Source organism: Oncorhynchus mykiss, chromosome 4 (assembly GCF_013265735.2).
Source record: "Oncorhynchus mykiss isolate Arlee chromosome 4, USDA_OmykA_1.1, whole genome shotgun sequence".
NCBI lineage: Eukaryota > Metazoa > Chordata > Actinopteri > Salmoniformes > Salmonidae > Oncorhynchus > Oncorhynchus mykiss.
This window is the reverse complement of record NC_048568.1, coordinates 6,859,986-6,882,048: the sequence shown is the minus strand read 5'-3', so window position 1 is coordinate 6,882,048 and position 22,063 is coordinate 6,859,986. Positions and strand designations below refer to the sequence as shown.

The window sequence follows — 22,063 nt, the reverse complement described above, 5'->3', positions numbered from 1 at the left end:
GAACCCAAACATAAATGATGAATCAGCGATATACAAATTGGCTAAATTTATTTATTTACTAACTAAATAATCAAACAGAATTACATAAACACACAAACAAGATAGCTTACACGTGGTATAGTTAGTTATTGGTTACTAACACTATGCAATGAAAGGTCCCTAGTGGACAAAACCAATATGACGGCTTGTTACACAAAATGTCGGATTCAAACGAGAAAGAAAGGGGGAGACAAAGGACTTCCACTAAATACAGCTGATACCTATGCTCATTGGAATACGAATACACATGAATGGTCACTCTTTCAAAATAATTGCAATGTACATATTTACATGTGTATGGCTTTGCTGTCTCTGTTTGAAACAGTCGATCCATCTACTGGGAGTACTTCAACAGAAAGCCTCTGGTTGTCCACCAGAGGTCACCATGCCCTTTGCAGTTGTAGGTTTCGGAGTGTCTGTGAGAACGGATCCTCCATAGGTCTACCCCGCATTGTTCAGCAGGCTCTGTTCGTTAGAATAGAGGTAATAGAGGTATGGTGGTGAGAGTAAATTGTTCTTTGTCTTCTCGTCTTTGGTCGAGTTTACTAGACTAAAGTACTTAAACTAGACTAAAGTACTACTTAACTAACTAGCTGCGGACTGAATGTTCCTGTGTAGTCGTCTTCTTTGAGAGTTTCAGAGTTTCTAACCATTCCGTACCTTTCAGCTCACACTGTCGGTCACGCTGGTCTAATGTAGAGCTAGAACCATTTAAACACGCCCATAGCAACCTGGCAATTAACTGGTCTCTAGAGATTTAAATTCCTACCATTTCAACGTGCAGCCACGCTCCACATTTTTCTGGTCTCATAGTCTAACCATTCGTGTCATCCTGTTCAACACCGCCCGCCTGTTTGGTCTTTAGTCTTGTAGTTTTCTTAACCATTTGTAACATATTCAGCTGGTGCTGCACTTAACTGGTCTATAGAGAGTTCTTCAGCGGGTCCTTTTCAACACTTGGGGGAAAAGGGTGTTCCAATACGTTTTGGGTAATGTCTGTGGGCGTGGTTACTGACTGGATAAACTTTACATGAAAAAACATTTTCTCATTTAGAAGGCCAAGATCACATTTCATCTTCTCACAAATAGTTTCATATGTAATCCTATAAGTTCCACAACATTTGGAAGGGAAATATACACATTCAGAGAGACAGTTATGTTGTTATACTGTCCTTAATGAGATCCCAAAACAACAACTGATCTGACACAATTGGAACCAATGGACCATTCCAACTGTTTGGATTACATAAATATTGCTTCATTATCCAATCTTGGATGTTACAGTACTACAAAATCTCTCTGTTGTAACAAAGAGATTTTTAACTTCCATTTCTGCGGGAGAGAGAGGGTGCTGTATAGCGGACCTACTGTAACCTGATCCTTCATATCTTCACAGGAGAGTCTTGAGAAGAGCCGACTGTGCTCTCTTCCAGGTACGGCGACAGCGACAGACGAACATCTGGGCCGAGGGTATGCTGACCTCTTGCTCCGGGAAGAGCAGGGCTAATATCCCAGAGAACATTCAAAAGGCGAGAGACCAGTGGCTGAGCAAGAGAGGGTGTTGCGCGTATACTCTACCCACACGAGCGGCTGTCTCCAGGTGTTGGGATTGGCGGGGACCAGGTAGCGAAGAATCATCTCCGAGAGAACTCGGGGGACATCGGATCCACTTGGAAATGTGGGGTTCGGGGATTTCCGGGATTCCTACCGAGGCGAGGTGGAAATCGAGGACGAATGTTGGCGACAGGGAACAGACTCCCTTTCCCTCCTATGTCCCCATAGCCGCCCATCGATCCGGATTGTCAAGGCTATGAGGGAGTCGAGGTCCAGGGGCAGCTCCCGGGCTGTGTGCTCTTCTTTAAATCACCTTCGATAATCCGTGAAGGAACACGTCGAACAGGGCTTCCGGGTTCCAGGCACTCTCAGCTGTCAACGTGCAGAAATCCACTGTGTAGTTTGCCACACTGCGGGAGCCTTGCCGAAGCTGGAGTAGCTTCCGGGCAGCCTCTCTCCCGGGCAATGGAGCATTGAAAAACCTTCTTTACCTCTGCAACGAACTCCTCCAGATTAAAGCATATGGCCGACTGTTGTTCCCGTACTGCCGTAGCCCAGGCGAGAGCCCTCCCGGACATCAGCGGGAAGGAGGAAGGCTGCAGCTGGATGATTAGGGAACAGTGAGCGAGAAATGCCCGACAGGTGCCCACATCTACATTGAAGCGCTCTGGGTGCAGACAGTGTCAAAGAAAAAAATGTTTATTTCTAACACAGGGGCAGGCAAATGACAGGTCAAAGGCAGGCAGGGGTCAGTAATCCAGAGAAGGTGCAAATGGTCCAGAACGGCAGGCAGGGTCAGGGCAGGGAGGGGTCAATAATCCAGAGAGTTGGGGCAAGGTATAGAATGGCAGGCAGGCTCAGGGCAGGCAGAAGGGTCAAAACCAGGAAGGACTAGAAAACAGGAGCAAGAACAGACTGGAGCAGGGGAACAACCGCTGGTAGGTTTTACAAAACAAAACGAATTGGCAACAGACAAACAGAGAACACAGGGGATAATGAGGAAGATGCGTGACACCTGGAGCTAGGTGGAGACAAGCACAAAGACAGGTTTATCAGATCAGGGTGTGACTATGTTTGTATGAACCTTGATGTTTGCCACTCAGACCTCGGCAACAAAACAAAATATTCATTCGATCTTCCCCCTGCCAAAGAAAGCTAACGGTGTCGGATGTCTTCTAGCCGTTTTTCTGACCAGGCAAAATCATGCAGCAGCATCATTAATATGGATATAAATGTCAATGTAAAACAGCTGAAGAAAATTAAAAGGGAATGTTAGCTGTCATTTCAGTGTTTGATGTAACTTGGTTAGCTTTTGTTAGCTGTTGTTTTCTAAAATCCCCATTGCACTCTGTTGTAGGGATAAAACCCTCAAGGTTTTTATAAACTGAGTGGTTGAGCACTGAATTCTGATTGGCTGACAGCCGTGGTATATCAGACTGTATACCATGGATATGACAAAACATGTATTTTTTACTTCTCTATTTAAGTTGGTAACCAGTTTAAAATAGCACTAAGCACCTCTGGGGTATGTGGTATATGACAAATATACCACGGCTAAGGGCTGTGTCCAAGCACTCCGCGTTGCGTTGCGTCATGGAAATCATGGAATCATGAATAATTTGAAGCTGAGAAGAACCAGGAGACTTCGAAAACTGGTTGGATCCTTGGGCTCAAGTTCACCACGTGACGGGCATGGTGGATGGGTATAATCCCATGACTCAGAAAGTTGTGTGTTTGATCTCAGTCAGGGAGGCTGTTTAAAAAAAAAATGTTTAGCCCTATCCCAAACATTAACCCTTACCTTAACCATTCGGAATGAGTGCCTAAACTTAACCTTTTAACTTTGAAATTTGATGTTTGGAGAAATAGAACGATATAGGGCAACGGGAGAAACAAAAACACATCTAATTCTGCTTGAGTCTGTGAGAGCTTGTTGAACCAGTCATCCAATCAAGGTCTCTATAACAGTCAGAGATCAGAAAGGCGCTCAATACTTTTGAGCAGAGTAGATGAGAATATGACGGATAGTGATAGATGAAATGAAGAAAGATGGAGATGGAAGGAGGGGCGTGTAGAGGGAAGCATAGGACCCAATAGTAGACTGTCTTATGAACAAAAGCCTCTGTGGCGCCTCTTTTACCTGGGGGCTACACACACTCAGGTATGCATTCACACATGTACTCGCAATCACACAATCACACACACGATCCACTCAGCACCAACAAATTGAGAAAAAAGACTGAAGAAGTTAAATAATCACATTATAAAAACACTAACACAAAAAAAAAAAAAAAAAAAAAACACTAAGAACAAAAAAACACTAAAAACAAAACACTAAAACACTAACATGAAATATAAATAAAAACCCCAGTAAGCATTAATCGAGTATTGGCTGCGTCAGAGGGAGACTGCGTGTAGTAGCTGCCTAGGTCGTTGAAGTGTTATACTCTGGAATAGGGAGAGGAGAGGGAGGCAGCAGTCCTACTCGGTAACCTCGGAGTGATTACTTTTCCTTCGATCACTGAGGCTCCCGCTGTGTCCCAATACGCTGTTGCTAATTCCAGCGTTCTCCCACTGTCTGCAGATTTGGGGAGTTGGCACACACATATGGACACACACACACACACACACACACACACACACACACACACTGTGAATCCCCTACCGGGCTCTTCTGTTTACGTACACCATTTATGACACATACACACAGTGGTTATTCATCAGAATCAACGGGAGCTCTGCTCCTCCGGAACACAAAGCCCAGTGTCACCAACGCCTTGTAGTGTTGTAATGCCCGCTTGAGAACAAGATGCTAATTCTGTAGCCTGTCCAAGATACTCTGAGGATTAGCGATGAATAGGAGGATGGAGGACTTACATGACAGGTTATGCTCATAAACTAAAGAGGCCAACAAGTTGATCCCCATACCCACACAGCAAATTGGTCTGTGTAAAAATGTTGGCTTTGAGGTAAAAGGATTCTAGTGGCGTTAACACCAGTGGGATTGAAATTGACGCCACCTGCGGTGAATAAATAAAGTGTTATTTGAATCACAGTGGAATCAACACCATATGGCGTTGTTGTTACTCGACTGAGTGAAAAAAACTTCACTCTGAGTGGAAAAGACATGGGAGGGGCCTCAATATCATATTTCCCAGCATGCTTTGTTGCAGATTGCTTTTTAGAATAGTTTGTTTTAATATCTTTGTTTCTGCATGCATTGATTGATTAAAATATCTTATACTACACAAAGATAAATAACATACATTTCTCTAAACTAATCCAATCTGTAAATGGCGGAACTTATTTCACCCGTTATTGAGATTGTGTTTCCAGTTCATTTTAAAACATTTTTTTATATATTTTTTTATTTTACCTTTATTTAACTAAGCAAGTCAGTTAAGAATAGTTCTTATTTACAATGTGAACGAGGAACTGTAGGGATGCCTCTTGCTCTGAGATGCAGTGCCTTAGACCGCTGTGCCACTAGGTAGTCTCATTTATCATTCTTCCCTACCTTGGCAGTCATTCTGACTGCAGATTGCAGGTGAATAATAGTTCCAATTGTTGGATATTCTAACTGTCTGGATTCCAATAGGAATGATATCACACTTCGCAAGTCAGCATAATGTGACTTGCTGATGTGGCCTGCCAACCAGGAGTTTCAGACCACTGTGTTAGGGTAAGACTATACGCTGTCCGGGTATGGTATTGTCAAGAACAGGAATGTATTGTCATCAAAAAAATAATAATGTTATGATAAAATATTTACTTAGGCACTCACTTGGTGAAGGCTACAGGACTGAAAACCAATGAATGCAACAATCATGTCTCTGTTACTAGTCATGGGTGGTACTGAAAAGGCACCCTAGGAAATAAATATACAAGTAAGGCTTTACGTGCAACAGTGTTATAACAACACACAAAATGTTGTTACTGTAACCTCAGGTTTTAATTCCCTAACACTGAAAAAGTGTCATAGCATCAGCTGTAATACAGTTTAAATGTACTCTAAATCCGAATTTGCAACACCCACGGTGTTAGGGACCCAACACTCTTGGAGGTGTTAGTTTATCAACACTTTGAAAAGTGTTAGTTTAACACTCCTTGAGATGGTCACATAATATCTAAGAAAGGGTTCAATTTAACACTGTGGGGTGTTAAAATAATGATTGCAAATTTGCTGTGCACCATTGAATGCAAAAGATTTGCCATTGAACAATACCTTTTGACTTAAGATAAAATCAAATAAGATAATATTAATACTTTATTGATCCCCAAAGGGGAAATTTGTCAACATGCATTTATTCACTTAATAAGCCAATCTGATGCAAAAAAACATTATTTCTTTCTACATTTTCTGATCTCCTGTCCTTTTGGTCCCTGCAAGCTCTCTGTGCCGGGACAGAATCGCATGAATAATGAAAGCATGAATAATGAGTAGTCTTTGAATTAATTAACTTCATAACAAATTAATTCACTCTATGACGTTTTATTTATACTGAACAAAAATATAAACAATTTGAATGTTTTTACTGAGTTAAAGTTCATATATGGAAATCAGTCAATTGAAATAAATTCATTAGGCCCTAATCTATGGATTTCACGAGGGGCGCTGTCTTGGGTTGGTCTGGGAGGGCATGGGCCCACCCACGTGTGAGCCAGGTCCGCCCACTGGGGAGTCAGGCCCAGCCAATCAGAATAAGTTTTAGCCACTAAAGGGCTTTATTACAGACAGAAATACTCCTTAGTTTCATCAGCTGGTCTCGGGTTGGCTGGTCTCGGATGATCCCACAGGTGAAGAAGCCGAAATATGGAGGTCCTGGGCTGGCGTGGTTACACGTGGTCTGCGGTTGTGAGGCTGGTGGGACGTACTGCCAAATTCTCTAAAACGATGTTGTAGACTGTTTACGGTAGACAAAATGCCAATTGCACGCTCCTTAAAAACTGTGGCATTGTGTTGTGTGACAAAACTGCACATTTTAGAGTGGACTTTTACTGTCCTATGTGACGATCATGCTGTTTAATCAGCTTCATGATATGCCACACCTGTCAGATGGGTGGATTGTCTTGGCAAAGGAGAAATGCTCACTAAAAGGGATGAGAAATAAGCTTTTTGTGCGTATGGACAAATTCTGGGATCTTTTATTTCAGCTCATGAAACATGGGACCAACAATTTACATGCTGAGTTTATATTTTTTTGTTCAGTATATATAGTTTTTGATCATCTGATTTTCTGTCCTTTTTGTCCCCCGCAGGGTCTCCGTACCGGGACAAGATCACCATAGCAATCCTGCAACTGCAGGAAGAAGGGAAGTTGCACATGATGAAGGAGAAGTGGTGGAGGGGAAACGGCTGTCCGGAGGATGAGAAGAATAAGGAGGCCAGCGCTCTGGGGGTGCAGAACATCGGGGGCATCTTCATCGTGCTGGCCGCAGGGCTGGTCCTGTCGTTGTTCGTGGCCGTTGGGGAGGTCCTGTACAAGTCTAAACAGAACGCAGAGCTAGAGAAGGTGAGGTTTATGTATCCTTAAAGAGACTGTCAAATATTTATAACGTCTGCTGAAACATTATGTCGATCAGGGCTCTCCAACCCTGTTCCTGGAGAGCTACCTTCCTGTAGGTGTTTTGTTAATAAGTGCTCAGGGCTCCCGAGTGGCACAGCGGTCTAAGGCACCGCATCTCAGTGCAAGAGGTGTCACTCTTGCATGTATTCGTGTTGGGAAAGCTTCTCTGATAACAAATGACTTCACACTGGAAGAAGTTAAGCTACACTAAAGCACTCTTATGTAAAACTGAAATGACGTGGACCACACATCGAAAGAACAGATCACTCTGGTTCTGGAGTCAGATGTTAACAGAATATGTAATTTAGCCTATTAAACACAAAAACTATGTTTCAATTCAGAATGTCAACTTCACCCATATTTTCTGTTATTTTTTCACACAAAAAGTAGTGTGTAGTTCCAGTAGTTAGCTACACCACTACGTTGCAAAAAAAGTCATTAACTACTTAAAACACCACAAATATTTGAATTTTTTTAAGCGCCAGGCACCAAAGGCGGAAATGACATTTTTGCATCTACCTATAGTTTTGGAGATTTGTTGGTATTTTGGACCATTAATATGAAGTGTTTTCAAAAAGTAAACATAGAAATGTAAAAAACTTTATGAAAATGTACATTTTCTTTAGTTTATCATGACAAATGTTATAAACGGACTTAATTTTGCTGGACCCCAGGAAGAGTAGCTGCTGCCTTGGCAGCATGGGGACCCACAACAAAAAAAAGACTGTCAATGTATTTTAATGCATTTTAACCACTTTAAAATGGACATACATCAATATTTTCAAAGTTCACTACATTAAATGACACATAATTTAAAAGCCCAATTCATAGAGAATGTTAGACTATATTTAGTAACTTACCATTTACCAGTGGGTTAGAGCATGATATTGACAACTCTAGCGTTGTTCTTGCATGGACCACATACTGTATACTGACTATATCTGTCAGTTACTGTTGCCAGTTCTGTCTGTATTTTGCTCCCAACCTCCCTCTCCACTCCTTCCCCCTCTTCAGCGCTCTTTCTGCAGTGCCATGCTGGAAGAGCTACGTGGCTCCCTGAAGTGCCAGCGGCGGCTCAAGCAGAAGCCGCAGCCACCAGTCATCGTCAAAACTGAGGAGGTCATCAACATGCACACATTTAATGACAGGAGACTGCCAGGCAAGGAGACCATGGCGTGATTAGGGTCGAAGGTCAAAAATAGCCCTGAAAGGGTCCAAAAACAGCCAGAAGATCTGGAGGGATTGAATGAACTTTAATGTAATGTTAACGTAACCTGAAACTATATTGCATTGGCCCCCAGCTTTGGTAGTATGGTAGACATGTTTCCTGTGGAAATGTAGATGTGTGGACATGACTGGAGATGATGCGTCACCTCATGGTGGCCAACAGTTTTCAAGAGGGACTTTTGCAGGGGGCAAGTTGAAGAATTGTGAGAATGATGGATTTTTGAGATGGATCTCGACAGGGACTCGAAGAGGAGAACTCAAAATGCATGTCTGTTGAGACTGCCTTTGAGTTCACTTCACAGTCAGTGACTTTGCACACCCACACATGCACACACACCTGTTCAGAGCATCACACTGTATCTTGAGGCCCCAAGAAATTATTTGGTTGTTTTTTTTCTGTTGATGTCAATTACACTTTTGTCAAATCTCCATGTGTGTGTGTGTCCAGTTGATTTTTAAAAAAGGAGCTCATATAACAGGTCGTTATGATAAGGAATGTTACAAAGTGCCACAATGTTGAATAAGAACTGTATGAAGAAAATAGAGATGATAATGTTTTATTTCATTTGTAATCATTGATTTGGCTTGACCTCCCTAATACTCATTGTTTATCTTCTGTAATGCGTTTATCGTGCCAAAGTTTGGGCGACGTAAACCACTGACATATTACTTTCAATGACTCCACAAACATGCTGTACGGTGTCCAAAATCACATTACAGTCTGTCATTTTGAGTTAATATCTACTGTTTAAAGGCAAGATTTCTACAAAAAAAATATGTTCGTTTTTGTATACGGACAAAGTTTTGTAGTACTTTCTATCAGTCTAGCATTCTCTGTGGACTTCACATATGTAGCAGGTGGGAGCCCCCCTCCACCCTCATTCTGACTACAGGTGATTTAGGGGTGCCCCCGATCTGGGGCCTCCAGGGGCCCCTCACTGTGCCATGCCCTCTCTCTCCTCTGTCGTCCATACTGTCTCCTCAATAGGGCCCATGTTTCTGTTGTGAGATGAAAAGCATATCTGGACGTTCTAGAGCTGCCCTCATCTCCCAACTAAACCTTGCTTACATACTGTAGCTGTGCAGTGACTGTGTCTCAATAGTTTTAACTTTCCATTCCTTGTGTACTTTCCTCTATGACCACTGATACTGTAGGACATGGCAGGTGGAAGCAATATAGCAGAAACCTATCCAGTTTTTTTTTTTTTTAAATCTGTCAGTGATCATGAAGGATGAGCGTTCAGTCCGAGTGCTCATTCAGAGTAGGGTGAAGTTGCCCGTAGATGCTGATCTTGGGTCACTTTTGCATTTTCACACTACTGGTTAAGTGTAGGATTGGGGGAGGGGAAGCTGATCCTACATCTGTGCCTAGGGAAAACTTCATCCTGGAGTGTCTCAAACAATCCCAAATGCCCAAATGGGTCCATCCCCAGAAAAGAAAATACAAAATACAAGGTCCATGTTTCTTAAAATATTTCTTCTGTACATTAATAAATTAATGTAGAATTTGAGTCATTTCAAGAAACCATTAATAAAATATACAGGGGGAGACCTAGTTTGCTTTTTTTATTATTTTTTTTTTTTTTTACCAGTATTGCTTGCCATTTTCTACCCTGCTAGATTCAGTGGTACAAAGTGTAAATGGTTGAATAATTTGGAAGATTCATCAGAAAATATCCAACTGTATTGTCAACCAAAACATTAGATAATAGAATGTATTTGACATTGATGCAAGGTTTTACAAAAAAATGTAATCATTAAAAAAGTAATAACTATTCATTTGTTTCCAAACTTTTGATACTATTAGGTCTCTTTGTGTGTGTGTGTGTGTGTGTGTGTGTGTGTGTGTGTGTGTGTGTGTGTGTGTGTGTGTGTGTGTGTGTGTGTGTGTGTGTGTGTGTGTGTGTGTGTGTGTGTGTGTGTGTGTGTGTGTGTGTGTGTGTGTGTGTGTGTGTGTGTGTGTGTGCGTGTGTGTGTGCGTGCGTGCGTGCGTGCCTGAGATCAAATCAATTGTGTCAACTAAGTAAAATATCTGTTCTCCCCACACCAGCCTTACAGTGGACAGCCATCGGCTGGGAACAATATCAGAGAACAGTTACTTATCAGAGGGGGGGGGGGGGGGTAGTAATGTCATTATATTATGAAATGTATTGATTTGTTTATGGGAAGAGTACCTATACATAGTGGTACCACTTTACATGGAGGGTACTTACCAACTACATAAGGTTTTATAACACATTCATAACCCAAACATACCACATTCATAAGCAGTACAAAGTTCTGAAATGCATATGTCCACAACTGCAGGTTTATGCTGTTTGTTATGTATTGTGGTTGGGAAAAAAGTATGTTTATGCACTGCTTATGAATCCAATATGCAATGTAACATGAATGTGTTATGTCGTCTATATGTAGGTAAGCTTCAGCTAAAGTGGTACCAAATAAGCACATACATACCTCCCCTCTGGCGTGAACGTCCCTGAAGACCGCCAGGAAGTGGTGCACTTGTACCCAGCTGGGGGTTTTGTAGTCCTCCACTGCGATTGGGTGAGAGGTGAGCTGGGGGAAGTGGTCCAGTGGCAAGCCCTCAGGCCTCTCTAGGTGGACCAGATGTCTGAAGCCACACGCCACCTGCCACTGCCGGTGGGCTCTGTGGATACATCTCCCAGAATGCACTGTTGGGATACGGGTCATTGTGTCCTATCCTCTCCGCGGTCGCTGAGCCCATAGGTGTTTAACATGCCTCCCAGGATACATTTATATAACCAGCGGGATTACTTCTTTATCTATGGTGTTGCATCAGCACCACTATGGATGTCATGTATTAACGAAATTCATGCTTAACATATAAATAAGGGATAATGGAAATAGTCTCTGTCTGTCTCTTTATCTGTCTGTTTACATCTTTGCTCATCCATCTGTCTTCACGTCTGTTTGTCAGTCAGTCTGACCATCTGTGCAGCCGCCGAGGCAAGTGTAATCTGACAAGTGGATTTCTTGAAGGTTGTTATTTCTCCCATCAAATGGGCGGCAGTTCAGGGGTTTTCTGACAGTGTACATTCTGAAATTAATGATTTAAAAGCGTTTCCAAGGCACAACAACAGAGAGCAACAGGAACGGACATCGCCACCCGCTCTGCCCTCCAAAATGACAGGGAAGGTCAGAGAAGGCGTTCGGTGGAGAGGGAGTGAGTCCGTCACACTTATTTCCATCACATTATGGCTTCTCTGTGGGCTGCTATTGGGAAAGTACCCTTGTGAAAGTATCCTCGTTATACACAAACAGGAAGGATAAATGGGGTTTGGAATGATATCAAGTGCCGTATATGTCTTTCAGTTAATAATGTGTGTTCCCAATTGGTAGGCCTACCAACTGGCCATGACCAAGAAGAAAATTAAAAGTTCAGAGGAGAAAACTGCAATTTCTCAATTTAGGTATCATTCTAAAAACCAGGAAAAATGGCCTGAACTATCTTTTGATTTGTTTTGGTAGGTTGGAAGGACACAAGTGATGCTTAAATAAGTCAGCACATAGTGACATAGAATACTTCATTAGGATAGATTTCCAAGTCCGTCTCAAACAATGCATGCATGACAACACCTTTCCCAGCCATTTTCTGTTGGTTAATATGCTTTTCCTCCATTTTGGGATGGTTCAGCATTTTCAATATGAAAATGCAATAGAAAGGGGGATTGCTGCAGCAGCTAGCTGAGCTAGGCAAGCACTGTTGGTTTAAATGTGATGATTTGGTATGCATTAGGGGTCTTCTTAGCAGCAGCATGTGTCTGAGCAGAGATAGCATGGGGACAACGATGGAGGAGCCATTAGGCTCACACAAATAAATTAAATGGATTTAAAAGTGTGTGTGTGTGTGTGTGCTTTGCCTGCCTGCCCTTGTGTCCACGCGCATGTGTGTGTCTGCCCTTGTTTGTGTTTATCTACAGTATTCACTGTTCCTGCATGGGGGTTAATATATTTCCCACACATGCTAAGGGGAGGATAAAGCTTCTAACTCCCCTCACATAGGAATCTAAATTCAACAAAAAATTGTATTTGTGTACTCTTCCTGTGACAGATGTGATGTGGTGGGATGGCAGCAGAGTGCGAGAACACACCTTGCTAAATGATTCACGTTAGCTACTAGCAATCTACACATTGTCCCAATGGAGTATTTTATTTAGTGTTTTATGTTTGTTTTATGTGGAAACTTCTAATGTGCGCCAGCCGCCTAGACAGCTCCGTCTTGCATCTGACACTAGCTTGTTAGATCTGTCTGCCTATTCTCCTTGACAGCTAGAGTGGGTTAGCAGATAGTATGGACGTTTTGTACATCTGAATTTAGTTGTTTATTTTGACTGGCTGAGATAAACAGGTGGTCACTTCAAAATGCTGCATAGTCCAACTTGATTTTACACAAAACAATTGCACAATATGCATCTTACAGACCTGTGTCAAAAACTTCAGCTGTGCTTGAACCAATGGAATAGTCTCAAAAGTGCAAACCCAATACTTATTCGACATACATATTTGACCCAGTTCTGGTATCTTATTTTGTTGAGCAACTGAAATTGATGGGTAAATTGTTTTGCAAATACTAGCTTTTGTCTGAAGCCGAAAAATACAGGAAATTTAAGAGCTAATTTGACCTAACAATGTGACATGGTGAGGTTGGACCAAGGTGCAGAGAAGAGACCAGACGAGGAATCAGTGGTTAAGGATAAACATTATACTTTACTAAGAAACGGTAATGGAAGGATCACATTAACACTGGGAAAATAACAAACACTGTCTCGAAATCTTACTCAGGAGACAAACGCACACGGCACACAATTCAAGCTTCTGCGAAGGACAATAGAAAACACACCTCTTTTAACAAAGAAATCATGAAGAGTAAATTGGACACAGTGTCGTTCATGTCTCTAGGACGGTCTCTGCCACCCTCTGGTGACAGGTGGAACCTTGACAGTACAGTGTCCTGGGCAGGCACCCATGCCCGCTCCTCAGGGCCATAGCCCTCGCAGTCCACCAGGTAGTGCAGAGTGCTTCGGACCCAATGAGCCTCCAACAGACTCCGGACGGTGTAGGCCATGGCAACCATCGACAAGTTGAGGGCGCAGAGGGACAGGTGTGGGGGGAGAGAAGGTTCTGGTCCTTACCAGCTTGAGATGGGAGCCATTGAAGGATGGACATACCCTCATATACATGGGAAGCTGGAGACGATAGTTGACCGGGTTGATGAGACTCAGGATCTTGAATAGTCCTATGTAGCAAGCTTCCACAAATCCACCTTTAAGGGAAGATCCCGGGAGGACAACAACACTCGTGAAGACCCGGTCGGAGGAGCCGAAGAGGCCTTTGATGCCGGTTTGCTTGGTGTTGGTGTTGGGCACATGAGCAGAGCAAGGAGGATTGTGCTCTGACCCAGGTGCGGCAACTTCGACGCCCCGGCAGATGGCACCCCCGCTTCGGCCTCTTGTTCAGGAAACTGTACCGTGCGACGAACTGGGGCCCACGATATGAGACAATGTCCTGGGGAAGTATGTGTAGTCGAAAGACATGGGTAGCCATGAGATCAGCAGTCTCCTTTGCTGAAGGCAACTTGGGTAAGGTGATGAAATGGGCTTCCTTGGAGAACCCATTGACCGCCACCAGGATAGTGGTGAGCCCTTGAGATGGAGGTAACCCTGTGATAAAGTCTACAAACCGATGAGACCAGGACCGGATGGGGATTGGCAGAGGTTGGAGCAACGTGAAGACTTTTTTTGGGCATAGATGGAACAGGCCGCAACAAAGGATCTCACATCCTCCATGTTGGGCCACCAGAAATTCCACCTCAGGAACTCCAGTGTCCGATTAACCCCTGGATTCCCAGTTAATTTAGTGGAGTGTCACTTTGTAGTACTTGGGACTTGGCTGATCGCGGAATGTAAAGTCTGTTAGTGGGTCTCCACCCCCCTCAAGAGCCCACTTACCTGCCAAGAACTCCCGGTTGCCTACATCGTAGTTGCGTTCTGCTGGCGAGAACCACTTGGAGAGAAAGGCGCATGGGTGCGTTTTTTTTCACGCAGGGGATCTGTAACTCTCTGGCGAAGTCTTGATCAATGAAAATATCCGCCGCCCCGGAGTCCACAAAGGCTTGAATCTGGTGCTGACGGTTGTCAGCACCAGATTCAGCACCTGCCGTTTCCCATCAGCTCTGGGAAGGTAGCACAGAGGGGGTCGAGACCTCCGCAGTAGAGTCAGCAACCTTCACGCATGCGCCTGTCACACTGCTGTGGGCTCAAATGTGTGCGTCTCAGCTGCATGGGCTGTCACGTCTGCCACTGCTCTTCCCTCCCCCTAGCGCTTGAGGGAGCCAGATTACCCTGCATCACACACTCCTGCCATCCATCACCCACACCTGCCTTCCCTCGTCACTAGCATCAGCGTTATTGGACTAATTTATCACATGTTAATTTCCTTTTCTATATTTGTCTGTTCCCTTGCTCTGTTCCTCGCTGCTGCATTGGTTGTTTTTTGTCTTTGTTTTCTGTTTTCTGACGCTGTTCCTGTCTCGTTATAAGTTGTTATTTATTAAATGTTTCTCACAGTACCTGCTTCGACTCTCCAGCGTCATTCCGGGTGACAGAATGCAGCAGCCAAAGCATACAAAGCATCGGGGAGTACTGGCGTTCTGGTTGGAAGGATGGCAGCGGCTCTGGGTCGCCACCGATGGAACCGGGGAAGCCTAGGCAGCTCATCAGGCTTTCACGCCCTAGCTGGCTTGAGAGGTTTCCTTGCCCGTGTTGGCTCGGATGGCGCCCATCCCACGTCGGCCTCAGCCGGATCGTCAGTTCTTGTTCGCCCCGCTGGTCCAGGAGTTTTTTGTTTTATGTTTTGTTGGTGACGTCGGAGTAGATCCAGCCGCCGGTGGAACCGGGGGTGCCTAAGCAAGCCTGTTGGGCTTCCACGCCCTGGCTGGCTCAAGAGGTTTTCCTGGCTCGGCAGCTTCCTATCCCACGTCACACTTCAATGGATCATCGGGCTACTGTTCAGCGGGATCGACAGGCTTCTTGCCTGAGCCGGCTCGCCAGGCTCTCACGCTCCTGCCGGTTCGTCGGTCTTTCACGCCCCAAACGGCTTGCCCTGCTCCCATGTCTCGGCCGTTTCGCCCAGGTGGGACGCCAGGTGGCATCCCAAGAGGGGGGGATGGGTTACTGTCACGTCTGCTCCCACTCTTCCCTCCCCCTGGCGCTTGAGGGCGCCAGATTACCCTGCATCACGCACTCCTGCCATCCATCACCCACATCCCTCGTCACTAGCATCAGCATTATTGGACTCATCTGGACTCATTTATCACATGTTCCTTTCCTCTCCTATATTTGTCTGTTCCCCAGCTCTGTTCCTCGCTGCTGCATTGATTTGTTTTTTTGTCTTTGTTTTCTGTTTGCTGGCGCTGTTCCTGTCTCGTTATATGACGTTATTTATTAAATGTTACTCCCCGTACCTGCTTCGACTCTCCAGCATCATTCCGCGTGACATGAGCTCCTCAATGCTAGGTTCGGGGGGGTTTCGGGTGCTCAGGAAACCGGGATACTGGGTGGTGTCAAAAAAGCGCTGTCTCACGCATTCTCAAAGGCGGTTGTCGATCCTGATTGCCAGTGTTATCAGGGACTTGAGGTCCTGACTTGAGGTATTCCACTCACTCTCGGCGGCGAGGGTGCAGAACTCAATGGCAAAGTCAGCCACTGGTCTGGCCCCTTGGCGGATGTTGAACAGGCTGCTTCTCGTCCATCAACTGAACGGTCAAATACTCGTCCCAGCTCAGCAGTGAAGGTTAATATGGAGCTGCAGGATGGTGGCTGCTGTTCCCACACCGCCGTTGCCCACATCAGTGCCTTGTCCGAGAGTAGAGAGATTATGTAGGTGATCATGGCCCGATCAGTGTGGAACGAGGAGGACTTTATCTAAAACACCAGAGAGAACCGGGTGAAGAATCCCTTGCATCCTCCCGGGTGTCTGTAATACCGCCCGGGAGCTTTGATCTTGAGTTGCCCGTGCATGTTCCCTGGAGGAACTATGGCGATGCCTGTAACACTGGGTGATGAGACTTGGACATTGGCTCCTCCTGGGTTGGGGTCTGACTGTGGTTGGAGGGAGTTGGTAAGTGCCCGGAGGGTTTCTGATATCTGGAAGAGTTGTTCTTGCTGCCACCCCAGCAGTGCTCTTAAGGTGGGTTACAACATGCTTGATCAGGGTGATCTCTCCTGGATCCATGGTGTTGGCTGAAGCTTGCTGTGACATGGTGAGGTTGGATCCAGGTGCAGAGAAAAGCACAGTAACACTGGGAAAACAACAAACACTGTCTCGAAATCTCACTCAGGAGACAAACGCACACGGCACACAATTCAAGCTTCAGCAAAGGACAACAGAAAACACACCTCTTAAAATGAAATCGTAATAAGTAAATAGGACACACGTAAGTGTCGTTAATGTCGCTAGAATGGTCTTTGCCGCCCTCTGGTGACAGGTGGAACCATGAAAAACAAGGTTTTTCAGCATTAACAGCTTGAATATTGCTAGAGTCCTGTAGCTTTATTCATTTACTGTACTTCACCAACAGATGTACTCACATTCGATGGGCTGATTAGGATTCATGTAAGTCATTATTTCATTTCACTCATTTAAACATTATGTGGAGGTTTCCCCGGACACAGATTAAGCCTAGTCCTAGACTAAAAAACAAGAATGATAGAAAATATCCAGCCTATAGGTTGGCAAGCTTTCTCTCTATATGCAGCTATTAACCATTTCACGCGTGAGTTACAAATATCTCAAACAGTTTTTTATACACGTGATGTCAGAATGGACTGTGACTGATACGCAACAGGACAGTTGCCCTCAAACCAAGAGAGGCTGCCTACTAATTACTTAGTCTATATTTCAATTTATCAATCTAACAAGTTTTATTTTCTAACAACAGTTTGAATTGAGGTGTGTTCCGCCTGCTCATTAATTTACATAGAAGTAGTCCATATCACTATTGCAGAGAATTTTCTTTTACTGTTAGGTTTGTCTTTATTGTGTGTATTGTTGTGAAATGCTAGATATTACTGCACTGTTGCATTTGCTACAACCACAATAACATCTGCTAAATATGTGTATGTGACCAATACAATTTGATTTGATTTGATGTTTGCGGTTTTGCTGAGCCGATCAAGTATGCAGACATTTGCGCAGTCTTGAACAAACTTTTCCCCCTGGCACATTTTGTGTCTGCCGCTCGCATTGCGTTAATTGTTGTTTTCCTTACAAATGATAACTTTGGACATGTGTGCATTCATATCCAAGTAAGTGCCTTATTTTCTGTAAATCATGTTGTCGTTTCTACTGTAGCTTATCGTATGTACAGTATATTCAGAAAGTATTCAGACCCCTTGACTTTTTCAAAATTTTGTTAGGTTGCAGCCTTTTTCTAAAATTGGTTAAATTGTTTTTTTTCTCCTCATCAATCTACACACAATACCCCATAATGACAAAGCAAAAACAGGTTTCTAGAATTTTTTCCAAATCTATTACAACGAAAAAACAGAAAATAACATTTACATATGTATTAAGACCCTTTACTGAGTACTTTGTTGAAGCACCTTTGGCAGCGATTACAGCCTCAAGTCTTCTTGGATATGACGCTACAAGCTTGGCACACCTGTATTTGGGTAGTTTCTCCCATTCATCTATGCAGATCCTTTCAAGCTCTCTCAGGTTGGATGGGGAGCATTGCTGCACAGCTATTTTCAGGTCTCTCCAGAGATGTTATATCGGGTTCAAGTCTGGGCTCTGGTAGGGCCACTCAAGGACATTCAGAGACTTGTCCCGAAGCAACTCCTGCGTTGTCTTGGCTGTGTCCTTAAGGTTGTTGTCCTGTTGAAATGTGAACCTTAACCGCAGCCTGAGGTCTTGAGGTCTCTGGAGCAGGTTTTCATCAAAGATCTCTCTGTAATTTGCTCCGTTCCTCTTTCCCTCGATCCTGACTAGTCTCCAAGTCCCTGCCACTGAAAAACAACCCCATAGATTTATGCTGCCACCACCATGCTTCACCGTAAGGATGGTGCCAGGTTTCCTCTAACTCTTTGGCCTGAATGTCAAGCATCACCTTTAAATCTTGGTTTCATCAGACCAGAGAATCTTGTTTATCGTGGTCTGAGAGTCTTTAGGTGCCTTTTGGAAAACTCCAAGCGGGCTGTCGTGCCTTTTACTGAGGAGTGGCTTCCGTCTGTCCACTCTACCATAAAGACCTGATTGGTGGAGTGCTGCAGAGATGGTTGTCTTTCTGGAAGGTTCTCCCATCTCTACAGAGGAACTCTGGAGCTCTGTCAGTGACCATCGGGTTCTTGGTCACCACCCTCACCAAGACCCTTGTCCCTGATTGCTCAGTGTGGCCGGGTGGCCAGCTCTAGGTAGAGTGTTGCTGGTTCCAAACTTCTTCCATTTGAGACTGATCGAGGCCACTGTGTTCTTGGGGACCTTCAATACTGCAGACATTTTTTGGTACCCTTCCCCAGATCTGTGCCTCGACACAATCCTGCCTCGAAGCTCTACGGACAATTCCTTCGACCTCATGACTTGGTTTTTGTTCTGACATGCACTGGCAACTGTGGGACCTTTTATAGACAGGTATGTGCCTTTCCAAATCATGTCCAGTCAATTGAATTTATCACAGGTGGACTTCAATCAAGTTGTAGAATCATCTCAGGGATGATCAATGGAAACAGGATGTACCTGAGCTCAATTTCGAGGGTCTGAATACTTATGTAAATCATTATCATTAATCATTAACATTTCTATAAACCTGTTTTCGCTTTGTCATTATGGGGTATTGTGTGTAGATGGGTGAGGGAAAACATTTATTTAATCCATTTTAAAATGTATCTGTAAAGTAACAAAATGTGCAAAAAAAGTCAAGGGGTCTGAATACTTTCCAAATGCACTTTATATATGGAGCATAATGTATTTACAGTGTTATTCACATGTTTGGTGACAAATCATGCATTTCAATTACTGCATAGATTGTAATGGACACCAATGATGTGTGTAAAATACTTTTTTGAGGGTTGTACTGATTATGATGAACTAATGCTAAGCTATTTGCCAGATGTTTGTGGGCCATGTTTGTTGACATTAAAAAATGCATTCTGGGTGTCACGTAAACATCTGTCCAAAGATGATATAAGAAAATGAGGTGAAGGAACGGTTCACTCATCTTTTGAGTAAACCTCCAGAAGTGAATGATCGTAGATGCCACACCACCTTCAACATGCATACTGCAGACCAAACTCATCTTGTCTCCCCTTCTTATTTTTATTCTTCTTATTCGTCTTAATCTTATCCACACATGCGGTGACCTCACCTGGCCTACCTCTAGAGACAAAACCTCTCTCATCATCACTCAGTGCCTTGGCTTCCCTCCACTGTACTCACATCCTATCATACCCTTGTCTGTACATTATGCCCAGAAATCTGCTCCTTTTACTCTCTGTTCCAAATGCACTAGACGACCAGTTCTTTTAGCCTTTAGCCGTACCCTTTTCCTACTCCTCCTCTGTTCCTCTGGTGATTTAGAGGTTAACCTTTTGTAACTAGGGGCAGTATTTTCCTTTTTTGATAAAAAACGTTCCCGTTTTAAATATTTTGTCACGACAAGATGCTCGACTATGCATATAATTGACAGCTTTGGATAGAAAACTCTCTGACGTTTCCAAAACTGCAAAGATATTGTCTGTGAGTGCAACAGAACTGATGATACAGGCGAAACCCAGATAAAATAACCCCATATTTTGAAAGCGCTGCATGCAAATGACTCCTTATATGGCTGTGAATGGGCTACGAATGAGCTTATGCTTTCTACGTATTCCCACAGCATTGTGACGTCTTTTTACACATTTATGTTGAAGAATAGCCATAAGGGACCACATTGAGCAAGTGGTCACATGATATTTTGAAAATCTGAGATGACAGTGTGATTAACAAAAGGCTAAGCTCTGTCTCAATATATTTAATTTGTGATTTTCATGAATAGGAACATTTTCTAGGGATATTTATGTCCGCTGCGTTATGCTAATTGGTTTGAGGCGATGATTACGCTCACGGATCCAGGATGGGTAGTATCAAGAAGTTAACCCATGCCCTGCAGCCCTCAGCATCACTCCCATTCCCCAGTCGCTCTCATTTGTTGACTTCTGTAACCGTAAAAGCCTTGGTTCCATGCATGTTAACATTAGAAGTCTCCTCTCTAAATTTGTTTTATTCACTGCTTTAGCACACTCCGCCAACCTGGATGTCCTAGCCGTGTCTGAATCCTGGTTTAGGAAGGCCACTAAAAATCCTGAAATGTCCATCCATCTATAACATTTTCTAACAAGATAGAACTGCCAAAGGGGGCGGAGTTGCAATCTACTGCAGAGATTGCCTGCAGAGTTCTGTCATACTATCCAGGTCTGTGCCCAAACAATTCGAGCTTCTACTTTTAATAAATCCACCTTTCCAGAAACAAGTCTCTCACCGTTGTTTTCGACCCTCTTCAGCCCCCAGCTGTGCCCTGGGACATGCTTAACACCCCGGCCATGGTACAATCTAAGATAGATGCCCTCAATCTCACACACATTATCAAGGAACCTACCAGGTACAACCCTAAATCCGTAACCATGAGCACCCTCTTAGACATCATCCTGACCAACTTGCCCTCTAAATACACCTCTGCTGTCATCAACCAGGATCTCAGCGATCACTGCCTCATTGCCTACATGCGTAATGGGTCCGCAGTCAAATGACCACCCCTCATCATTGTCCCTAAAACACTTCAGTGAGCAGGCCTTTCTAATCGATCTGGCCCGGGTATCCTGGAAGGATATTGACCTCATTCCGTCAGTAAAGGAAGCCTGGTTGCTCTTCAAATGTGCTTTCCTCACCATCTTAAATAAGCATGCCCCATTCAAAAAATGTAGAACTATATAGCCCTTGGTTCACTCCAGACTTGACTGCCCTTGACCAGCACAAAAACATCCTGTGGCGTTCTGCATTAGCATCGAATAGCCCACGCGAAATGCAACTTTTCAGGGAAGTCAGGAACCAATATACTCAGTCAGTTAGGAGAGCTAAGGCTAGCTTTTTCAAAAAGAAATGTGCTTCCTGTAGCACTAATTCCAAAATGTTTTGGGACACTGGAAAGTCCATGGAGAATAAGAGCACCTCCTCCCAGTTGCCCACCGCACTGAGGATAGGAATACTGTCACCACCGATAAATCTATGATAATCGATCATTTCAAGAAGCATTTTTCTACGGCATGGACATGCTTTCCACCTGGCTACCCCTACTCCGGCCAACATCTCAGCACCCCCTGCAGCAACTTGACCAAGCCCCACACTCTTTTCACCCAAATCCAGACAGCTGATGTTCTGAAAGAGCTGCAAAATCTGGATCCCCACAAGTTATCTGGGCTAGACAATCTGGACCCTCTCTTTCTATTCAACCTCTCTTTCGTATCGCCTGAGATCCCCAAAGATTGGAAAGCTGCCGCAGTCATCCGCCTCTTCAAAGGGGGAGACACTCTAGACCTAAACTGTTATAGGCCTATATCCATCCTGCCTTGACTTTAAAATCTTCGAAAGCCAAGTTAACAAACAGATCACCGACGATTTTG

General features: G+C 44.0%; 1 protein-coding gene across 1 annotated transcript in view; it reads left to right on the top strand.

Annotated features, from left to right (window-relative positions):
* Nucleotides 1-10,166, top strand: part of LOC110521035 (glutamate receptor ionotropic, kainate 2) — a 98,657-nt gene extending 88,491 nt beyond the window's left edge. The window contains exons 11-12 of the mRNA XM_036975452.1: nt 6,853-7,106; nt 8,175-10,166. Coding sequence (XP_036831347.1) covers nt 6,853-7,106; nt 8,175-8,339 — 419 coding nt within the window. The 3' untranslated portion in view covers nt 8,340-10,166. The remainder of the gene's footprint in view (nt 1-6,852; nt 7,107-8,174) is intronic.
* Nucleotides 10,167-22,063: the final 11,897 nt, after the last annotated feature.